This window comes from Sporothrix schenckii (assembly GCF_000961545.1).
Source record: "Sporothrix schenckii 1099-18 chromosome Unknown Cont47, whole genome shotgun sequence".
In the NCBI taxonomy this organism is placed as follows: domain Eukaryota; kingdom Fungi; phylum Ascomycota; class Sordariomycetes; order Ophiostomatales; family Ophiostomataceae; genus Sporothrix; species Sporothrix schenckii.
In genome coordinates this window covers 1,955,793-1,974,157 of record NW_015971148.1, presented here as the reverse complement: position 1 = coordinate 1,974,157, position 18,365 = coordinate 1,955,793, and the positions used below count along the sequence as shown (strand labels likewise).

General features: G+C 55.6%; 3 protein-coding genes across 3 annotated transcripts; 1 reads left to right on the top strand and 2 right to left on the bottom strand.

Moving 5' to 3' along the window:
* Positions 1–3,982: 3,982 nt before the first annotated feature.
* SPSK_02961 (karyogamy protein) lies at positions 3,983–7,729 on the top strand (the record flags this gene model as incomplete). The annotated part of the gene is made up of 1 exon (XM_016729807.1): positions 3,983–7,729. One exon carries the CDS (start codon positions 3,983–3,985, stop codon positions 7,727–7,729), a length of 3,747 nt encoding a protein of 1,248 aa, XP_016585208.1.
* A 1,198-nt stretch (positions 7,730–8,927) lies between these two features.
* Positions 8,928–14,677, bottom strand: SPSK_02920 (bloom syndrome protein; the record flags this gene model as incomplete). Its single annotated transcript, XM_016729768.1, has 2 exons — positions 8,928–10,331; positions 10,406–14,677. The coding sequence occupies 2 exons, from the start codon at positions 14,675–14,677 to the stop codon at positions 8,928–8,930; spliced, it is 5,676 nt and encodes a 1,891-aa protein (XP_016585207.1).
* A 930-nt stretch (positions 14,678–15,607) lies between these two features.
* SPSK_03502 (uncharacterized protein) lies at positions 15,608–16,603 on the bottom strand (the record flags this gene model as incomplete). Its single annotated transcript, XM_016730340.1, has 2 exons — positions 15,608–16,242; positions 16,306–16,603. The coding sequence occupies 2 exons, from the start codon at positions 16,601–16,603 to the stop codon at positions 15,608–15,610; spliced, it is 933 nt and encodes a 310-aa protein (XP_016585206.1).
* Positions 16,604–18,365: the final 1,762 nt, after the last annotated feature.

Sequence of the window (18,365 nt, the reverse complement as noted above, 5' to 3'; positions counted from 1 at the left end):
TGCGTGGGCGCGCAGGCGTGCAGGCGTGCTCCGTAATTAAAATGAGCTCCGTATGTGGTTCTGGGGTTGGCTTTTCGTGCTTTCCCTCTTGTTGTTTGCAGGGTATTACGATGTATGAGTCCGCGACCCTGTTCTTTGTCTTCTTTCTATTTCGGTTCCAACCGTACAACGTAAGATATATCTCGTTCAGTATCTGTTGTTTGACGATCCGGATGATTGTCGACGTACTTCGTAGTTCACTCTGCTGTCTTTTGTTGACTCTGGAAAAGATCCGTGACGAATGACTGGCCAGGCCACTGTGCTTGCACGGAGTACTCGTAGGATGTTGGTGAGATAGTGCTAGCTAAAATTGCACCAGCAAGGTATGGGGCCGTGTTCGAAAGCCAAGGACAGAACGTTGTCAGAGCTACAGAGCGAGATGTAGAAAGTTGACGATGCAAAAGGAGGGAAGTGAAGCGCAACTGGTGCCGATATGATAGGAAAGAGAGGATGGCTGTCTGGGGAAGGAAGGGAATTAAGAACAAGACAGTGGGACAACAACAACAAAAACACAACGATTGGCGAGGAAGGTGCGACGACAGAGCCATGCACTGGCGATGCCTTCCTAACTGGGCGCCCACCTTCTTTACTTGTGACGCCATGTCAGGGGTTTGTTTGAGCAGTGCTGTTCCGGTTGGCGAAGGCTGACTGCGCTGGAAGGCGCTGGCCGACGGCTATTAGTGGGTGTTGACAGCTTGGTTAGAATACTTGTTGAGGAATCTGGTGGGAATTGCTGGAGAAACGGGGGATTGCAGGGCAACAGGCAGTTGGTAATTAACTGGTATGTTGTATTTCATACGCTAAGTAAGCAGGAAAGATACAAAGCACTGTCGCACCTAACATCGTACGTACAAACGCCTTCGGTGCGCCTTCCAGCGGCCGTTCCTGTCTAAACAGCGCGCTAGTCGCCCGCTAATGAGTAGCCGCGGCACAGAGCGCCCAGTTCCGTGGAGAACAGGTGGGCCTAAAACGACACGCTAAACCAAATGAAGAGAAGCAAATTCAGTGCATACCGTGCGACTATCACAGGCTCTGGCAGTTGGCTGCTGCTGGCGGTCATAAAGTCACAAGTGCAAGGCGACCTCTTCCTGCCAACAAATTACATTGCACTCAATGTTCCTGGCTGTCTGGTGTCTGCTGTTTTTGGATAGGCAGGACACAAGAAGTGGCACAAGCTGTCGTTCCCGCGGAGACGTAGTGGCGGAAATGGCATTTCCCAGTTGAAGTAAAAGTTCTCAACGATGGACGACACTGTGAAGGAGAGTCCTCAAACTAACCCTCGACAGCAGGTGTCACAATGAAAGCTGGCATGCGAATACAAGCTGTGGACAAAGCTTGGGCACATGGTAGCATCCCAGGCTTGCGGAAGGACTTCCGAAACGGAGAGCTCAGCTGAGGCCAGCCGGCAATATGCACTACGAGAATAGACACTGTTCGTTGATATGTATAGGGGCCACGGTACACAACGTATAACATACGCATACGACATATATCGCGGCCAGTTCGATAAGTAGGATATTAATACCCTCTGGGAACAAATTGGATCACATTGGCTGCCGGCAGCGTGAAAGGGTGTGTGTCTTGCCAGAATCCGTACCTGCATGTGCGTGCATGCGTGCAGGCGTGCATGGCGTTGAAAGCCGGCACTGGCCACGAGGACTGTCCTGTTTCGATTCTGTGTGAAGCTGGCCGGCAACTTTATGCACTGCGACACGGCACACATGTTCCAGAACGGGGGAAGGAAAGGGAGAGCGGGAGTTGACAGAAAATGTGTGGGACAGGACAGTCATCAAAAGAAAGGGAAAGAATGTCATCTGTCTGCCAATTAAGGGTGTATTTCGTACTTCGTACCAGCATTGCTGTGTCTCTTCCTTCCCATGCCACTCGGCTGCCACGGCGTGAGAACCTGCCCCTAGACCCAAAGAGATCCCTTTCATCAAAACAGTCGCCACTTTTTGGACTTGGCTGTCCTCTGTCTCACGCAGCGGACTTGATCGGCACGGTTCCCTGCGGAGCCTGGACGGGTTGTATGCCAGGCCTAGAAGGAAATTGCAGGTGTTTGCGGACACGTTCTGTCGGGGGCTTGGGCGTTCGACGGGTTGGAGCGAAGGCGTACATGTACTCCGTACATGTATTGAGCTCGTTCCAAACTTTGATGCTGGTCTGTGCTTCCTTTGTTCCTCACTGGCACTCCGTAGAACCAGAGTACGGAGCCACAACGTCGCACTCATAGAAATAATAGGCTCGTCCCAAGAAACGAGAGAGTGGGGGGCGGTTGCAGTGCCGGGACGAGCGTCTGTTCGCAAAAGAGATTGCAGAGATGAGAAAGTGAGTGGATGTCAGGCGAAGCCGCATTCGTTCAGTCCGCCGTCTTTTGCGAACCCCTTGGTCACTTTGTCCTCGTGGTCCTTGTGTACGTCGTATCTCTCATTTCTCCCTTCCATGAGGTCCAGCGTTGCTGTTCTTCTGCACTTGACTTGTGCTAAGAACCGGCCAAGACCCTCCCTCCCTTCTCTATTGCCTTCATAGTCCTCGGTCCTTATGTCGTACTTGTGTCGCTGTAATAATACTATGCATGCGGGCTGCCTCGATCCATATCTGCGTAACAGCCAGCGTTGCTGTTGCTGTGGTTGTTATTGTTGTTGATGCATGTCTTGATGAGGATCGCTGTTGCCTCTCTACGCCAATATGAGTTGGTTGTCTCTTGCCACCTACCGTCCGCACAGACTCAATTCACGGCAACCGCGACTGGTGTCAGTTGACAACTGCAAAGGTGACGCTCCCAATCAATCACGACTCCCCGCTGCAAGTCGTTTCTACCCCGGGGCAGCTCATTGCGCCAATCCGCCTGCCGCGAAGACCAGCAAGCGGTGCACCTTCTGTACTGTCGTAGACAATTTTATTTCCAAAGGGACGTCTTTTCTCTCCTCCCCCTTTCCTTTTTTGACTTTTGTATGTGATTTAATAAGGATATACTTCCCTGCTTGTGTGGACTGTTTGTCTCGGGCGCTCCTTCTCGCGCATTGCGTTTGCTGTGCTTCTTTCCCTTTTTTCTCCTTTGCACAGATACGCCCTTCGCCCCCATTGCTCTTTCCCGTTGCTCGTCCTGACTAAAATTTGCCCGTCTCGGAAAGAGCTCTTTTGCCTATTTCCTGTTCTGTCTTTTTCGCGTTTTCCATCTCTGTTTCTCATCGCGTCGTCTTTTTCTCCCGCGTTTTGACCTCACTTCCAACCTTTCTCGTTCTCCTTGCCCAAGTCCGCGGTACCACGCCCACGCATCCTGTTGGCCACACGCAAACCCATACAACGCCCCTGCTTTCTCCATTTTCTTGCGTCTTGCTACTGCACTGTCCACTCAAACCTCAACCGCCCGCCGTGCCAGAACACTAGCTTTTGATTGACGGTCCAACGAACTCTCCAAAACCACCAAAACAACGGCCATCTCGCCAGCTTTCTTGACAATTTTCCAGCAGGTTTCTACGCCGCTTATCCTGCCTGCCCAGCGCGGACTAGCGATTTGCACATGCAGCGACCTGCCTGCATTCCAAAGCCCAACGGACAGGCAGCCGCCAAACAAGAGAGAGAAAGAGGATAAGAGGAACCCGATTGAACAGCCCCCAACGAAAATCGCTACCCAACTCCACCGACGCGCTGCAAAAGCCAGTGAACCACGGACAAAGACGTTCTCTCGATCCTACGAAGTGACGCACAATACGACGCTCACGACGCACAAGACGCACCAAGATCTGCTGCGCACCACGAGTAGGATCAGAAAAAGGAAGATCCAAAATATCTGCCAAAAGCATCGCACAAGCCAGCCCCCTTTCCCGCCATTGGCACAATTCACAGTCCACGCGCTGCGGGCAAAAATAGGAGAAGCTGCCAAACAGGCGAGGGCGGATCAATTCCCTCCACGAAAAGTGGCTCGGCTCGTCCTGGTTAAATGACAACCACCTTTGTCGCCTCTGCTCCTGGCGTTCCCGTCGGCGACGTGTACGAGTACGGACCCAGCTGCAGCACCGTCCCGTTCCAGCACCCTGCATCCAGGCCTGCAGATGCAGCCACTTCTGCGGCTTCTGCGCCTTTTGTGACAGCTGTCCCCAGCAGCAATTCTCTGCCTGCCACCCTAGGTGAAGGCGGCCACCTCCACCTGCAGACCGACAACCCCAGCCAATCCCAATCACAGCGTCCATCTTCTGCATTTCCTGTCCTTGCTCAGACGCTCTCTGACCGCCACAACAGAAGCAGCAGCAGCAGCAGCAGCAGCACCTGCGATGGCGGTGCGACTTCTTCCGTACTAACCTTTGCCGAAATACCCAGCGATCTCGCTCGTCTCAATTTCAACCACCAACGAATGCCCGACACCGACACCCACGTAGTCGCTCCCGTCGACTCAGCCGCCTCATCCACCTCTCTCAAACCTCACATTCCACCAGAGACACAATCGCCAGCATCGCTGGCGCAACCCACATTGCTCACGCCTTCGTCCTCGCCCTTGCGCCCAGCACGTCGCGTCGGATTTGCCGCAACACCGACCGAAGACCTCTCGCCCAATAGCGCCAATCGCGCCGGCGATTTCCCAGAGTCCAGCCGTCCTCGCGTGTCTTCGACCGCGTCGTCCGCGTCGTCGACCACTCCCGTCCAGCATCCCCAGCCTCGCAAGCCGTCGCCTGGCCTCGCGGCCCGGCTCAAGGCTCTTGGATTTGGTACGACTACGCGAAAAAATTCCCAGCCACCAGGGCCGGCCTCTTCCAATCACCCCGAACGTATTGGTCGCCTTCCCGAAGATCAGATTCGCCAGATCGACCAGAACCATCAGGCCGGTTCGTCACAGCTTGTTATCGAGCGGCGCGGCCGTCCGTGGAAGGGCGCCGGTGCGGCTGTCGCCCGTCTCCCCGCGTCTGTCGCCAATCTCGCTACAGGACACGGTAAACAAAAGCCCGACGCGGACGACGCCGATCCGTATTTTGATTCGACCACAACGTCGGCGACCGCAATTGTTGTCGTAACGGAGCCGGACGGGAGCAACGCCGATACGGCCTCTCACTCGCCAGCATCGTCTTTTCTCCCCGAAATCGCGCCAACTCAGCCGCTCGATATGGACACAAACAAGTATCGCTTGCCTGACCATACCAATGGGAACGGCACCAAGGTTCAGCTCGACACGCGCCAACAGCACATCGAGCGCGACTCAACTGCCAATCCCTCTTCAAACGCGTCCGTCCGGATCGCCAGTCCCGACATCCCGCCACCTCTTCCCGCAAAAGATACCCCTCCTCTCACACAACAACAACAGCAGCAGCAGGCGGCGGCACCAGAGACGCCGTCGCAATCCGACTTCAATCCTGATGCCACCTCCTACTTCAACCCGCTGGGCCTGCAGCGACCGGGTTCTATCTACACCTTATCGCGTGTCTCCTTTGCCAATCAGCTCGCGCAGCTGACATCGTTGCAGCTGCCCGACGCAGAGTCACTATCCAGCAAGGTTTCTGCCATTCCCACCGCCCAGGCCGCGTCCCGCGCTCTCATCGGTGCTGCTGAACAAATTCGCAACTGGATCTCCAAAGCATCAGAAGTGATCGAGGGCCTTGACAGCGACGACGATGTGGAGTGGGCAGCAGCCGGTGGCCGCGAGGGTTTGGAGGAAGTGGAGAACGCAATCCTTCGCTTCGAGGAGCTGATCAACGTCTACGTTGGTGCCATCGAATCACTGCAGTGCCGCCCCGACATTGCCAACGTGACGCGCGACGAGTTACAACGCGCCGTCTACCAGATGGAGTCCATCATGGAGGAGTGGGGTCGCATGCGCAGCGCGCTCCAGAGCGTCAAGGCGCAGGTCGAGATTGCCATGGAGTGGGAGGAGCTCTGGAGCATGGTCCTGGGCGACATCCAGAATGAAATGGAGGAACTGAGTCGTCTCGTGTTTGAGATGGAGGAACGACGCCACCGATCTCTTGCAGAGGGCGGCGGCGTCGACATTGGTGACCTGGAGACGATTGTCGAAGAAACCCAGAACAAACAACAGCTGTCGCCGAACGTCGCCCTGTCGAGAACCTCGTCTGCCAACAACCGCAACAGCCTGTCCATCTTCCCTCTCACGCCGGCCTCGCCCGAGGCGCAAAGTACCACGCCGACGATTTCCCAGGATGACTCGAGTCTGCTAGCCTTGTTCGCCCGTATGCAGCCGCTGCGCGCCTCTTTGGATTTCTTGCCCATGCGCCTCTCGGTGTTCGAAACACGGGCCTCGTCATGTTTCCCCACGGCTTGCGAGGAGCTCGAAATGCGCCGCGCTGGCCTCGACGGCACGTACAAGAAGCTGGAGAAGGATGCAGAGTCGCTGCGCAAGGAACTTGGCGAGGACCGCTGGGTGACTGTCTTCCGCGGCGCCGCCCGGCAAGCTCAGAAGATGTACGAGTCCGTGGAGCGCAGTGTGGCCAGGCTTAAGGAGGCTCTGGATATGGGCTTGCACCTCACAAACCAGCCTGTTATGGTCAAGAAGATCGAGAGCTACGAAACCAAGAAGACACACTACGGCCCCGCCATTGAGCGTGTTCTTGCGATTATTGACAAGGGTGTCAAGGACCGCCTCACCCTGAACGGCGAGATTTTGCGTCTGCACGTGGAGCTGCAAAGCCAGTGGGATGAACTGCGGGACCAGATGCACGAGATCAACGTGGCGATTGAAGAGCTGCATTCTGACGAGCAACGGAACCAGCAGCTTCGTGACTCCATCTCCAGCATGCTTTCCAACGACCGGTCGACCATTGGTAGTGGCCGCGATACGCCGCAGAGCTCGCCGCCGTCATCCGTCATCATGTCGACCCTCGGCTTGGATAACAGCAGCAGCAAGCGTCTGGCAGCCAAGCTGGCGGACGTGAATGGAACGCCGACCAACAACCGCCGCCGCTCAAATCTGGGTGGAACCCACCTTCCACAGCCTGCTGCCCGACGCTCTGTCTCGTCATCAGTGACTCTCGGTGCTGCCCAGGCCCGAAAACCGCTATCTCGTTTCTCAAGCTCATTTGGTCCTGGTGGTGGCAGTTCAGTGTCCTCTCCGGGCCGCGAGGGTTCTGTGACTCCTGTCAGCAAACGCGTGTCCGGGCAGCCTCCGCGAGCACCTTCTATATTGGATAACCGGCCCCGGTGGAACACGTCCACGACCGGCATCGATACCGGCCACAACTTCAAGCCGATGAGCCTTACGACGCCGAGCCCGTACGCGAAAACGCCGCCCAGTGCAACGCGGAGATCGGTCACGGGCACGCCGCGGTCAACATCCAGCCTCAGTTCTCGGCTGCCCATGCGCAGTCCGCTCAGCAGAGGTGTGTCGTCGCCTGCTGCACAGGCTGATGGCTCGCCGTCTCACGACCCACCTGGGTTCCGCGATGCACCGCCCTACCGTCCGCCGCGCCTGGCTGCTCACTCAAGCGCGCCGCCGGCTACATCCAATCGTCGCGCATCAATGCAGCCGCCCTCGGTCCACCAGCCGTCCTCCCCCAACGTGACGCCTCAACGGCCTGCTAGTTCCATGGCGGCCTCCAGGAGAAACAGCTTGCTTCCTGCGCCGCGTCCAAGAGAGGGCACCGTCTCTGGGCGTGAGTCGCCTCAGGCCGTAGCTGGCGCACGATTTGCTATGCGCAAAAAACCCGTCGAGCCGAAGCCCAATGGAAAACCTAAGTGGAGACCATAAGTGCCAACTCATCACGCGCTTCTCGCCTCCAATGACTCCTTTCCTCACTCTCCCCATACGCAAACGACCACTCGCTTTTACCATCTACCTACTTTAATTTTTTTGGCCTTTTTTTGTCGCTGATTTTCTGCTATTTTTTTCTTCTTTTTTTGCGACGCGCGTGCAAGCGAGTCTTTGATTTTTTGATTTTTTTTTCTCCATACAAACCAGACGCAACTCCGCTTCTTTTGCTCTTTTCTCTTTCTCGTTTATCATTTTCTGTCTTCTGTCTGTTTTGTTTTGGGTTGCCGGATACCAACAGATCACACAAATCTCACCCTTTTCTAGCTGCTATTCTCGTTCTCTTGGTTTTGCAAAGCCCTGGCGGTTACCTCCTTTCTTTACTCGTCTCTTTCTTCTTTTTGCCGTCTATTTCTATAATTCTGACTTTTCCTTTGTGAAAATGAATTCTCATGGGAAGGGAACAAGGACGACAGTTTTCAAAAAGGAACCGAAGAAAACGGATGAACGCACAGGAACGAATCTAATGGCTCATGTAGCACAAGCAACAGCGCAGCACAGCATATGTATTGTTCTCTCGAGCGAGCGTTCGACTGATTTGTGCATTCACCTAATTAAGACGTCTCCTGCAATGATTTGTCTTTATTCACGACGATCCATCCCATCTCTTTTTTTATACCTTTTTCTTACAAAGCCTTTTCTACTTGTCGTGTAAGATATACCAGAAGAAGAGCCCAGGCACGAGGTTCGGCTGTTGTATGGCCCGTGGGCGGGCGATGAGAGGAAAAGAAGGGAAAGTAGACTAAGAAAGGCATAGCAGCTCCGCCAACCACTTTTTTATAAAAATAAAAATTGTAACAACAAGAATATCCCTCGTTACAGTGATTTGATGCCTGCGACTTTGTTTTGAATGAAGAAAAAATTGATGTAGTTTGACTTTGATATAATCGTAATGAAAAAGGACAGCGCTTTCGTCTCTCCTTCCACTGACCGTTTGTGCGATGTTGCCGCTCCCGTTATGCAGACGCCTTTGCTGTCGTGAATAGTAAACGCGGTAAATGGGAATAGCAAAACAGTAAACTCCGTTGATGAAAAGCTGTACAGCATACATGGTCCTCTAATGCAAACAAATAACAAAATATGCACTGGCAAGAAGACAAGAAAAGAAGACGGATTCTTGTCACACAGAATCGCAAAATCACAACGGCATCATCCCGATTCCACTCCCACCACTTCCTCGACTGCTGCTTGCACCGCCCGACGATGCTGCTGACTTGCGCTTCAGCACGCCGGCGCTGCTGGTACCACCGCCGCCGCTGGCCGCTCGGCTGCCGCGAGAGTAGCTGCCACTGCCACTGCGGCTGCCGCCACGGCGCATAAATGTCTTGCGTCCGCCCTTGCTGAATTTGCGCGAGCCGCCGCCGCTCCGGCCTTCGCCTCGGCTTCCCTTGGTGGGTGGCTGGCTCTGTAGTGCTTCGAGTTGGGAGCGCCACGTATCGGCTGTATGCGATGATGTCGAAATGATGCCGCCGCCTTCATACCCATTGTCGTTGCCGCCAGCGCCAGGGCCGTCATCGTCATCGCTTTCATCAGAGCTGATCAGGTCGACAACGGCATCGAGGTCGGCTTGCGAGGGTGCCTTGGCAGGCGCTCCGCCGCCACCTCGTCGTGCTGCAGTCACAGGGCCCAGAACAGGGCTGTCGTAGCCGGCACCATCGTCTTCCACATCGCCTTCCTCCTCGGCACCCGCGCCCATCATCTCCTGGTACATTGAGAAGTTCCGCTTGATCAAAGGCAAAAACTTGTTGCCGTACCGACGCACGTGGTCCGGATCAATGCCCGGGATGCGCCGCATCTTGTCCAGGGTGTCGGTCCAACAAATGGCCATTTCACGCAGTTGCCGCTCCGTAAAGAGAATGCGCAGACCCTTTTCGTTGCGAATCTTCTCCTCAAGCCGCCGGGCTTCGTCGGCAAAGTGGGCGATGATGTCGGCATGGATCGGGTCAATGTTTGCCTCTGTCAGTCGTGAGTCGCGCGCAATAGGCCCGCCCAGCTCCTCAAGACGCCGTTGCCGCTGGGTTCTTTGGCTCTTTCTTGCCGGCCGGCTCTGGCCGGTGTCCTGATAAGCGTATTGCTGGAGCTGCTGCACCTGGCGCACCTTTGATGCTGCGACTGGCCGTCTTGGCGGCAGTGCTTCGAAAGCGTCGTCATCGTTTTCGTCAATGATGACGTCTTCCTCATTATCCGAAACCACGAAGTTGTCCCGAGCGTAGCCATTTCGGTGCACAGGGCCATCAAAACTTTCAAAGTCGGTATCACCGTCGTTTTCATCGTCCTCAACACCGGCTTCGTCGAGAACGGCCGCCGGCGTCTTGCGCTTCTTTTTGGCAGCTGCTCCGGCCGTTGACGAGCCAGCTGCTGCCTTGCTCTTCGCGGTTGCTTTTGTTCTCTTAGTTGCCTTCGTCGTCGCACTGTCGTCGGCCTTGGCGGCGGCCTTCTTCGTCTTCGGTTTTGCTGTCACAGCGGCCGCAATGTCGTTAACCTTAATTACGACCTGAAGCTTCTTCCTGCCATGGAAGAAATCGTCCGCACAAGAACCAAGCTAGAGGGATAATGTTAGATGTGTTCGTTTCGAGAACCAAAATTCGGTCACGGCAGGAGGGAAGGGAATCGTACTTCAAAATACTGAATGGCCAAATCCATCCGATTGACTTTGTTTACTTCCCGCAGAGCGTTCTCGGCGAGAAGCCGGTAGATCATCATGTGAACGTCCTGCTTCTTCAGGTGCTTGGCAATGCCATAGATATCCCCCAACTGCTCTTGATGGTCTTCTGGCAGTCTCTTGCTGCCCATGAGAGCCTCAGCGCATTGGACCAGGGTGGCAAGCTTGAAGGCCTCGACGATACGCAGCGCCGCCACGGCATACTTGGTGACGTCGGTGAGATTGAACTTGCTGTCGCTCTTGCAGTTGTCGCACGTCTTCTTGCACTCGGCCGCGTCGAAGCTCTCGCCAAAGTAGCGCAGAATTTCAGTGCGGCGGCAGTCACGCTGGTTCTCGCAAAAGTCGACCATGCGGTTCAGCATCTCCCGCTGGCGCTGCTTCTGCTCCTCACTGCCGTCCGAGTCAGTGATAAACTTGCGCAGGTTCTTGATGTCACCGTAGCCAAAGTACAGGTAGCAATTCGACTGCTGACCGTCACGGCCGGCACGACCCGTCTCCTGGTAGTAACCTTCGAGACTCTTGGGGAGGTAGTAGTGAACCACAAAGCGCACGTCTGGCTTGTCGATGCCCATACCAAACGCGATGGTGGCCACGACAACTTTGATGACGCCCCGCTGCCAGTCTCGCTGGATGCGGACCTTGTCTTCGGCGGGCATGCCGGCGTGGTAATAGTGGGCCGAGATGCCATATTTGTCGCAGAGTTTCTTGGCAATGCTCTCCGTAGACTTTTGCGAAAGCGTGTACACGATGCCCGTCTGGCCGTTGTAGTCGGTCCTGATCATCTCGGCCATGTTGTCGATGCAGCCCGAACCTTTGACGCGGACCTCGTAGTAGAGATTGGGCCGGTTGAAACTCTGCGAAAAGACCTGGCAGTTGCCAATGCTCAGGTTGTGCTGGATGTCGACAATGACGTTGGGCGTTGCCGTTGCCGTCAGAGCCATAACGGGCACCTCGGGGAACTGGCGTCGGACGCGGCCCAGGGCCTTGTAGTCGGGTCGGAAGTCATGGCCCCATTGGCTCACACAATGCGCCTCGTCGATGACAATGCGTGCAAACTTCTTGTTCCGGTACAGTGTACCCAGGCAGTTGATGAACCGCTGGTTGTTGTTGACCATCTCGGGCGTCACATAAAGGAGCTGCAAATAGTGCTCAGGGTTCTCCTTGTGGAACAGGTCCATGATAAATTGGCGTGCGGGCGCTGGCATGCTGCCGTTAAACGAGTTGGCCGCAATGTTGAGGTTGGCCAAGTGGTCGACCTGGTCTTGCATCAAACTCAGCAGGGGACTAATCACAATCGTGACACCGCGCGTCTTGCCACTGCCAACGACCGCGGGCAGTTGGTAGCAAAGAGACTTGCCGCCTCCTGTGGGCATGAGGACGAATGCATCCTTGCCGGACAGGGTGGCATTGATGGCCTCGAGCTGGTTGTGGCGGAAACCAGACATGCGGAAGCGGTCTTTGAGGGCCCGCCGGACATCTTCGGACCAGCCAAAGCGCATCAACTCGGGAGGCATGGAAGCTTTTTGACTCGCCCGAGGAATAAGAGCGGCTGACTTCTTTGCGCCTCGAGAGAGTTCTCTGGGAGGTGGGCCCGCATTGCCAGACGTCGGTGCCAGTGTTTGGCGAGCGGGCGTTGGTCGTCTTGAGGTCGTCTCAGCACTGGACGAGTGCTGCATCTCAAAATGTTCGGCCACCTGGAGCATCTCCACATCGTCGCTAAAATCACTAAACAAGTCAGGGCCTCGACCTTGCTGCGGTCGAGAGGGACCTGCATTGTAGTTTGAGGTGAGCATCGGCGGTACGTTTTCCACGCCGTTGAACAAATCGTCATCATCAAAGGAGTCTGGCATAATGTGGTTGGGTGGCTGTCGAGACATGGGAGGTGGCGGCGGAGGGCGGAAGATTTCGACGTCACGGGTTTGGCGCGGTTGCTGATGTGGTGGCTGTCGCGGCGGCGGCATCTGGGTCTGCAGGACAACTTGCGAGGGCGTCACGGGTGTCGTTGCATTGTTCCGAGACATATTTGGGGCCACGTAACCCTCTGGGTGCTGGGTTGCTGGCACGATCACTCGATCGTTCGGGCTGCCGGCTGCAAAGTCAGCTGGGCAGCTGGATGGGTCGATCGAGGCAGCAGACAGTCGTCCCCGGAGTGTTTCTTCGCAGTCTTGAAGCTCGGCCGTCAGTTGGTCGAGACGGGCCTCTTCCTCTTCGGTGTCTTGGTGGCTTTGATAGGCTTCGGTGATGGTGTGGAGCAAGGCCTCTTGGTCATTGTACAAGGTCGCATACGACCTGAACTCATTGACAAGATTGTCGAGCGCCTGCTTCTCCTTCAAGAGAGGTTCCTTGTCTCCCTTGATCTTCATGCGCTTTTCCGGTGACCACTTCTCGCGAAGAGCTTTGGTGTACTCCATTGTATTAAGGCGGAGTCTTTCCTCTAGACCATGCTGCTTATAACGCAGAGCGGGCCAGTAGGCCAAGACACCCGGTCGCTGCGTTGCTGCCATACCTTCGTCGGTGTCTTGGCCAGACTGCTCGAGAGCAGGTTCCGGTTCAGACTGTGGAGCCGGTGCTGTTGCCAGAACAGGAGGTTGCTGGGTGTGCACATTGCTATCCATTGTAACATCTTCCTCTTCCGCTTCGGGTTCGGGCTCCGTCTCAGCCACAAGAGGTCTCGGCCCCGAAGGCGTTTTTGTTCCACGGTCCAAAGATGGGTTTTTGTGAGGCGTGTCGGCCATGCGTTGTGCGGTTCGGAGGGTAGGTGAGTGTGGTGATGGGGGGCCATTGTTGTCGTCCTCCTCGTCAATCTCGTCGCCGTTCCCATTTTGCATCACTGAGTCGTTCGGACAGGTCACAAACGACGCGTTTCGAGTGGGCGGTGTCACGAATTCGTCTTCCGAGTCCATGACAATGTCGCTGCGTGTAGAATCGCGTTTCTGCTTCTTCTGCGGCGTAACGGACGTTTGTAAGGGCAGCAGGCTTTCCTCAACGGGCGGCACCGGTGATCTTCTCGGTGTTTTTGTCGGCACCAGTGATTTTGCAGGTGTTTTCGCCGGTGTCCTACCCGGTGCTTTGGCTGGTGTTTGGCGGTTCCGAATGGGTGATGACGACACCATGCTAACGAGGTCGTTCACATCTGGGAAATCACCTATGCTGCCCGAGTCGTCGTCCTCGTCCTCGTCTTCGACTGCCCTGCTCCGTTGCCGCTCCTCCACACGTGCCTTTCGTTTTGCCGTCGGCGTGGCCTTCTCGGGCGACCCGTTCACGTCAGCGCTCTTGCGTTTCTTGCCACGTTTTGCAGTTGAGCGTGGCTCCGGCCTCGAAGCATAATCCTCCCGCCATAACGGAACATCTTCGCGCGGTGCAGCATGAGGGGACGAAGATGATGGCGTGTTGTCGTCCGTGGTCAGGTCGACAATGGAATCAAAGTCGTCAGGGTCGAGGTCAGAGCCAAAGTCGAGTGCGTACGGAGACGGAGCAATGGGCGTCTTGGACCGCCGGGTGTGTGACGAGGGTACAGCTGGTGTCGCCCGACTTGGAGTCTTGGCCGTGCCGGGTGGACCGCTAGCTGCCGTCTTGTTGCGTGAGGGTGTAGACATTTGTCGAGCTATGGCTGGTGGCACGAGGCGGGACAGTGGTGGCAATGGTGGCTGCTGCGGCTGCAGCGGCTGCTGCGGCTGCAGCGGCTGCTGCGGCTGCTGCAGTCTCCTGCTAGGCGTGCTGGATCCCATTGTGCTGTCTGTGGTAGATATGATATGGGCCGAGGGAAAAGGCGGCGGTGGCGGTGGTTGTTGTCTTGCAGCTCTGCTCGCTGCTTTGTTTCGAAGGGTGGCGTCTGGCGAATGACTGTCACGAACATCGGAGTTGGCGATCAGTGTCGAACGCATGGACGGGTAGAGCGTCGTGCCGGTGAGAGCAGGCGTTAATGCGCCGGTCGCGTTCGAGGTGCGCGGCGTAGCTGCTACGGCGGTCGTATTGCTGCTGTTGTGGCTGTTGTTGGACAAAGCAGGCTCTTTCCGGAACGTTGATATCAAGGCAGCTGTAGTGGGCGAGTGGACTATCGGCGTGGTGGTCGACACGGCCGTAGAAGACGCCGCGGCGGGCCGCGCCAGAGACGACGCCGCAGCCGACGAGGCGGAGGACAGTGAGGTTGGGAATCCCGCAGGACGAGTCGAGTTTGGGTTCCGCAAGAGCCAAGGAAGCTGTTCAGACAAGTTGTTGAGCGTCATGGGGCCGGGGTCGAGGAACAGCCGTCCCAGTGACTGCCGCCCGACATGAGGAAGCCCTCGAAGAAAGCGTTGGTGCCAGCGTGTATGCGGGTGTGTATGGGTGTCTAAGGGCGTGTGCGTGGTGAGTTACTATACGCAAAGACGATGAGGCAGAGAATAGGGGAGAGGGATTGGATGTCGAGATTTGACAGGATCTAAACCTGGGGCGTGTTGCTGGACGTCGCTGTTGCTTTCCGAGTGTCAATTTGGGCGGTTGCACTTGCCTGAGGTGTGTGTCTTGGTTCGCCTCCGGCTGTGCATTGCACTTGCCCTGCATGTGGCGGCGGTGGAGGACGCAGCACGGTGTTTCTCCGGACCGCGTAGAGCGCGTCAAGCTGTGCCAGTCGCGTAGTCAGGTGGTCCCGCTTTAGTTGTTGTGTCGCGCCTTCTCGCCCATAAAAAAGCCCCGCTAAAATGGTTGCCTTCAGGCGGTCCCTGCCAATGTAGAGTGTTTTTTGGAGCCGCGACTTCTGTTCTAATCCTAAATATTCGAAATAGGAAGCTACAAAGAAACGATGAAATAAGAAGTCACGTCAGGCACGATGCGAAAGCAAGTCACAAGGAAGGAACGACTGGTAATTTTGTATTTTTGTGTTTGTGTTTTTGCAGCTAATTGAGACAGCTTCAGCTATTGATTAAAGTTCCAAGTGTCTATCTGTAAATGCATCGCTAGTTTTGAAACTCATTGCCAGGTTTCGGTCATGTTATCATCTCATAGGGAAAGGTTTCTTTTGAAGAAACAGAAGTGTAAAACGCTCAAAATTATTGAAATGCTCGGAATCAATCGCAACGCTTTTGCAGCAAAAGGAAACAAATAAAAGACGAGTAAAGGGGGGGGGAAGGGCGTGAGAGGCAGGGGCGGGGGGACGAAGAGGGAAAACGAGACCACCCTTACACGGTCGAGTCCTCCTCCTTGGGCTTCTCGGCCTCGTTAAAAAGGTACATGATCGCCACCAGCATCTTACCGCCCGCCGACACGAGAATGGCCACGGACGAGCCGACCGTACGGTAGATGGCGGCGCCGAGAAGGGCACCGACGACGAGGGCAAAGAGAAAGACGACGCGGCGGGTGCGCGGGCGGTTGGAGAGAACAAACAGTTTAGGGTCGATCAGCAAGTCGACCCAGGCAGCGGTGGCCATGGCGGTGCTGATCTCGGTCATGGCCAGCGAGCGAGACTGGACGACCTGGCTGCCGGATGCGAAAGCCAGCAGGCTGATGACGGCGATGGTGCGGCTGCCCACCATATCGATGCCATACACATGCTGGATGGCGCCAGCACCAAAGACGAGGACGGATTGCCAAAAGTTGCAAGCAATCAGCCAGAGGCGGTTGCGGGGACCGATGATGTGGCTAAGCTGGCCCGTGAGCCAGCCGCCGGCCAAAAAGAAGCCGAGGGCGGCGCCGATGTTGGCAGTGAAGAACATTTCGCCGTTGAGGTGCGGCAGCACAAGGGCGAGCATGAGGAAGACGGTGTTGCCGGTCTGGTTGGAGGCGAAGCAGTGGTAGTCGGGGAAGGAGACGGCATCTGTGACAGTGGTGTTAGTCTTCGAAAGAGTCAGGGTGCCTGGTAACCACGGCCTTGGCTTACCTTGCATGCCGGTGAAGATGGTAAGAAGGATGAGTTCGATTTCAGCCAGCAGCGTTGGCCGGACGGTGGCCATCAGATGGCTCCAGACAGCATGTTCTGACCCGGTGCTCTCTGCAGGTGATGATGTTGATGGTTTTGACGTCGTCGGAAGTACATGGTTTCTCGTAGAATCTTTTTCCTTCTGCGAGTCCATCTGATGCTGCGTGTCTTCGCAAGAGGAGGGCTGCGAATCGGTGTGGGATGTCTGAGTGGGACGAATGAACAGCTGGTCCGCCGTGGATGATTGTGTATCTGCCATGATGACGGTGGTCGTAATCAAAGGGACGATGATGACAGAAATGCCGAAGTCGTGCACCTCACGAGACGGTACAAAACGGTGAATAGATCAAGGGAGACGGCGTCGACGGCAAGAAGAATGGGTGGCCGTTTAGATTTGATTATTATTTTGGAGGGATCTTGAAGAAAGTGTTGTGGTGTGACGATCCCAGTGAGAGTCGGCAGAGATATGAAATCAAAGACACAAGGAAAATAAAAACAAAAATAATCAGAAGACGATGATAAGGCATACAAACAAAACAAGGCGAGGCAAAAAAAGGAGACGGGGCGCATCGTGACAGCTAAATATGGACTATAGAACCAAGGGGCCAAGAAAAAAAACAGCAAAAGCAACGCAAACTAGCTCAAGCCGTCCAAGAACACGGCGTTTAATGACGGTGGTCGGCGGCGCCAACCCGTAGCCAGAGCGGCCTCAGCGGCCTTGTTGTGGAGGCAAACGTTAACGCCTGGTAGTGACTCTAGGGGAGAATGGGTAACGACGACGGAGGAGAAAAGGGGCGAGCCGCGTAGCTCTACAATACTCGCTGATGGATGGCTTCATGCTCGTGCCTCTGACATCGTTGACACGAAAATAGAGGACTGTTACAACGTCCAGGTGGCGAGAGCGTGCGGCTCTCGGCGGCGCACAAGGTGGATGCAATGCTTTGCTGGGTTGGCCATTTGGATCGCTCGATCGGCTACAGAACTACATGACTCGAAGGCTCTACTAGACCGCGGAGAAGGGGCAGCCCAGGCCAAGGCCAAGACGAGAAAGGAAAGTACGCTCCCGAACGGGCGCCAAGACGACTCGACTGTTATCCGGAGACAATGCATCGTAGAGTGCAATCACGAAAGAAACGTGAAGCAAACGATAACAAAAACGAAAACGAAAACAGACTGTGAAAAGTCGGTGTCTTGCCGTGTTATCTGGTTGGACCGGGTTTGAACGTCAACGACCCGTTTGGGAGGATGCAGACACATGGCGGATGCAGCCACAAGATAAGCAGACTTTTTCTGTCACAGTCTGCAGGAGAAGACGAAAACTAACGGGAAAAAGAAAAACACATTTGGCAGTGTGCCGGGATGTGTGTCCAATACGCCTGCAAGAGAATCCACTACGGCGGAATGGGAGAAGGCACTGATATCCAACGGACGAGGGGGGAGGAAGGGAGGTGGGCAGATATTTTCCCAGCCATGCTGAGGGAGCGGGGGGGGAAATCGAAAAAAAAATCGGCGAGGCACGGAAGAGTCGTGCCCGGAACGGCTACCCAACGGCACAAATGTGGATCGCCGGCCGGCGGTCGCGGCTGCTGGGGCCGTTGGTGTCGCTTGGGGGGAGCGAAGAGAAGGGTATATGGTGGGACCGGGCCGGCGTGGGTCTAAGTAGAGAACTCTGATTGGCTGTTTCTTCAGCCTCCGACTGCCGTTTTGGGCCGACTGCCGTTTTAACACGAGAACCTACAAACGTCGCGGAGCACCAAAATCTAGTAAACCGCAGACAACCGAGGAGGCAAACTTGGCAACGGTTCGACGGTTGTTGCTTTACAAAGCCTCGAGAGCAACAGATGGACAGCACAAAATAATGCCAACTTGTCTCTGGACGAACCCGGCATGCACGTCCCGAAAGATACGGGAAGAGGTCGGAAAACGTTCCTTCGAAAAGGATCCCGATAAAAGAAGGAAATGGGAAATGCATCGACGACAACAGGCTCGCGGCTCACTGCAGCCAAGACTTTCGGCCCAAG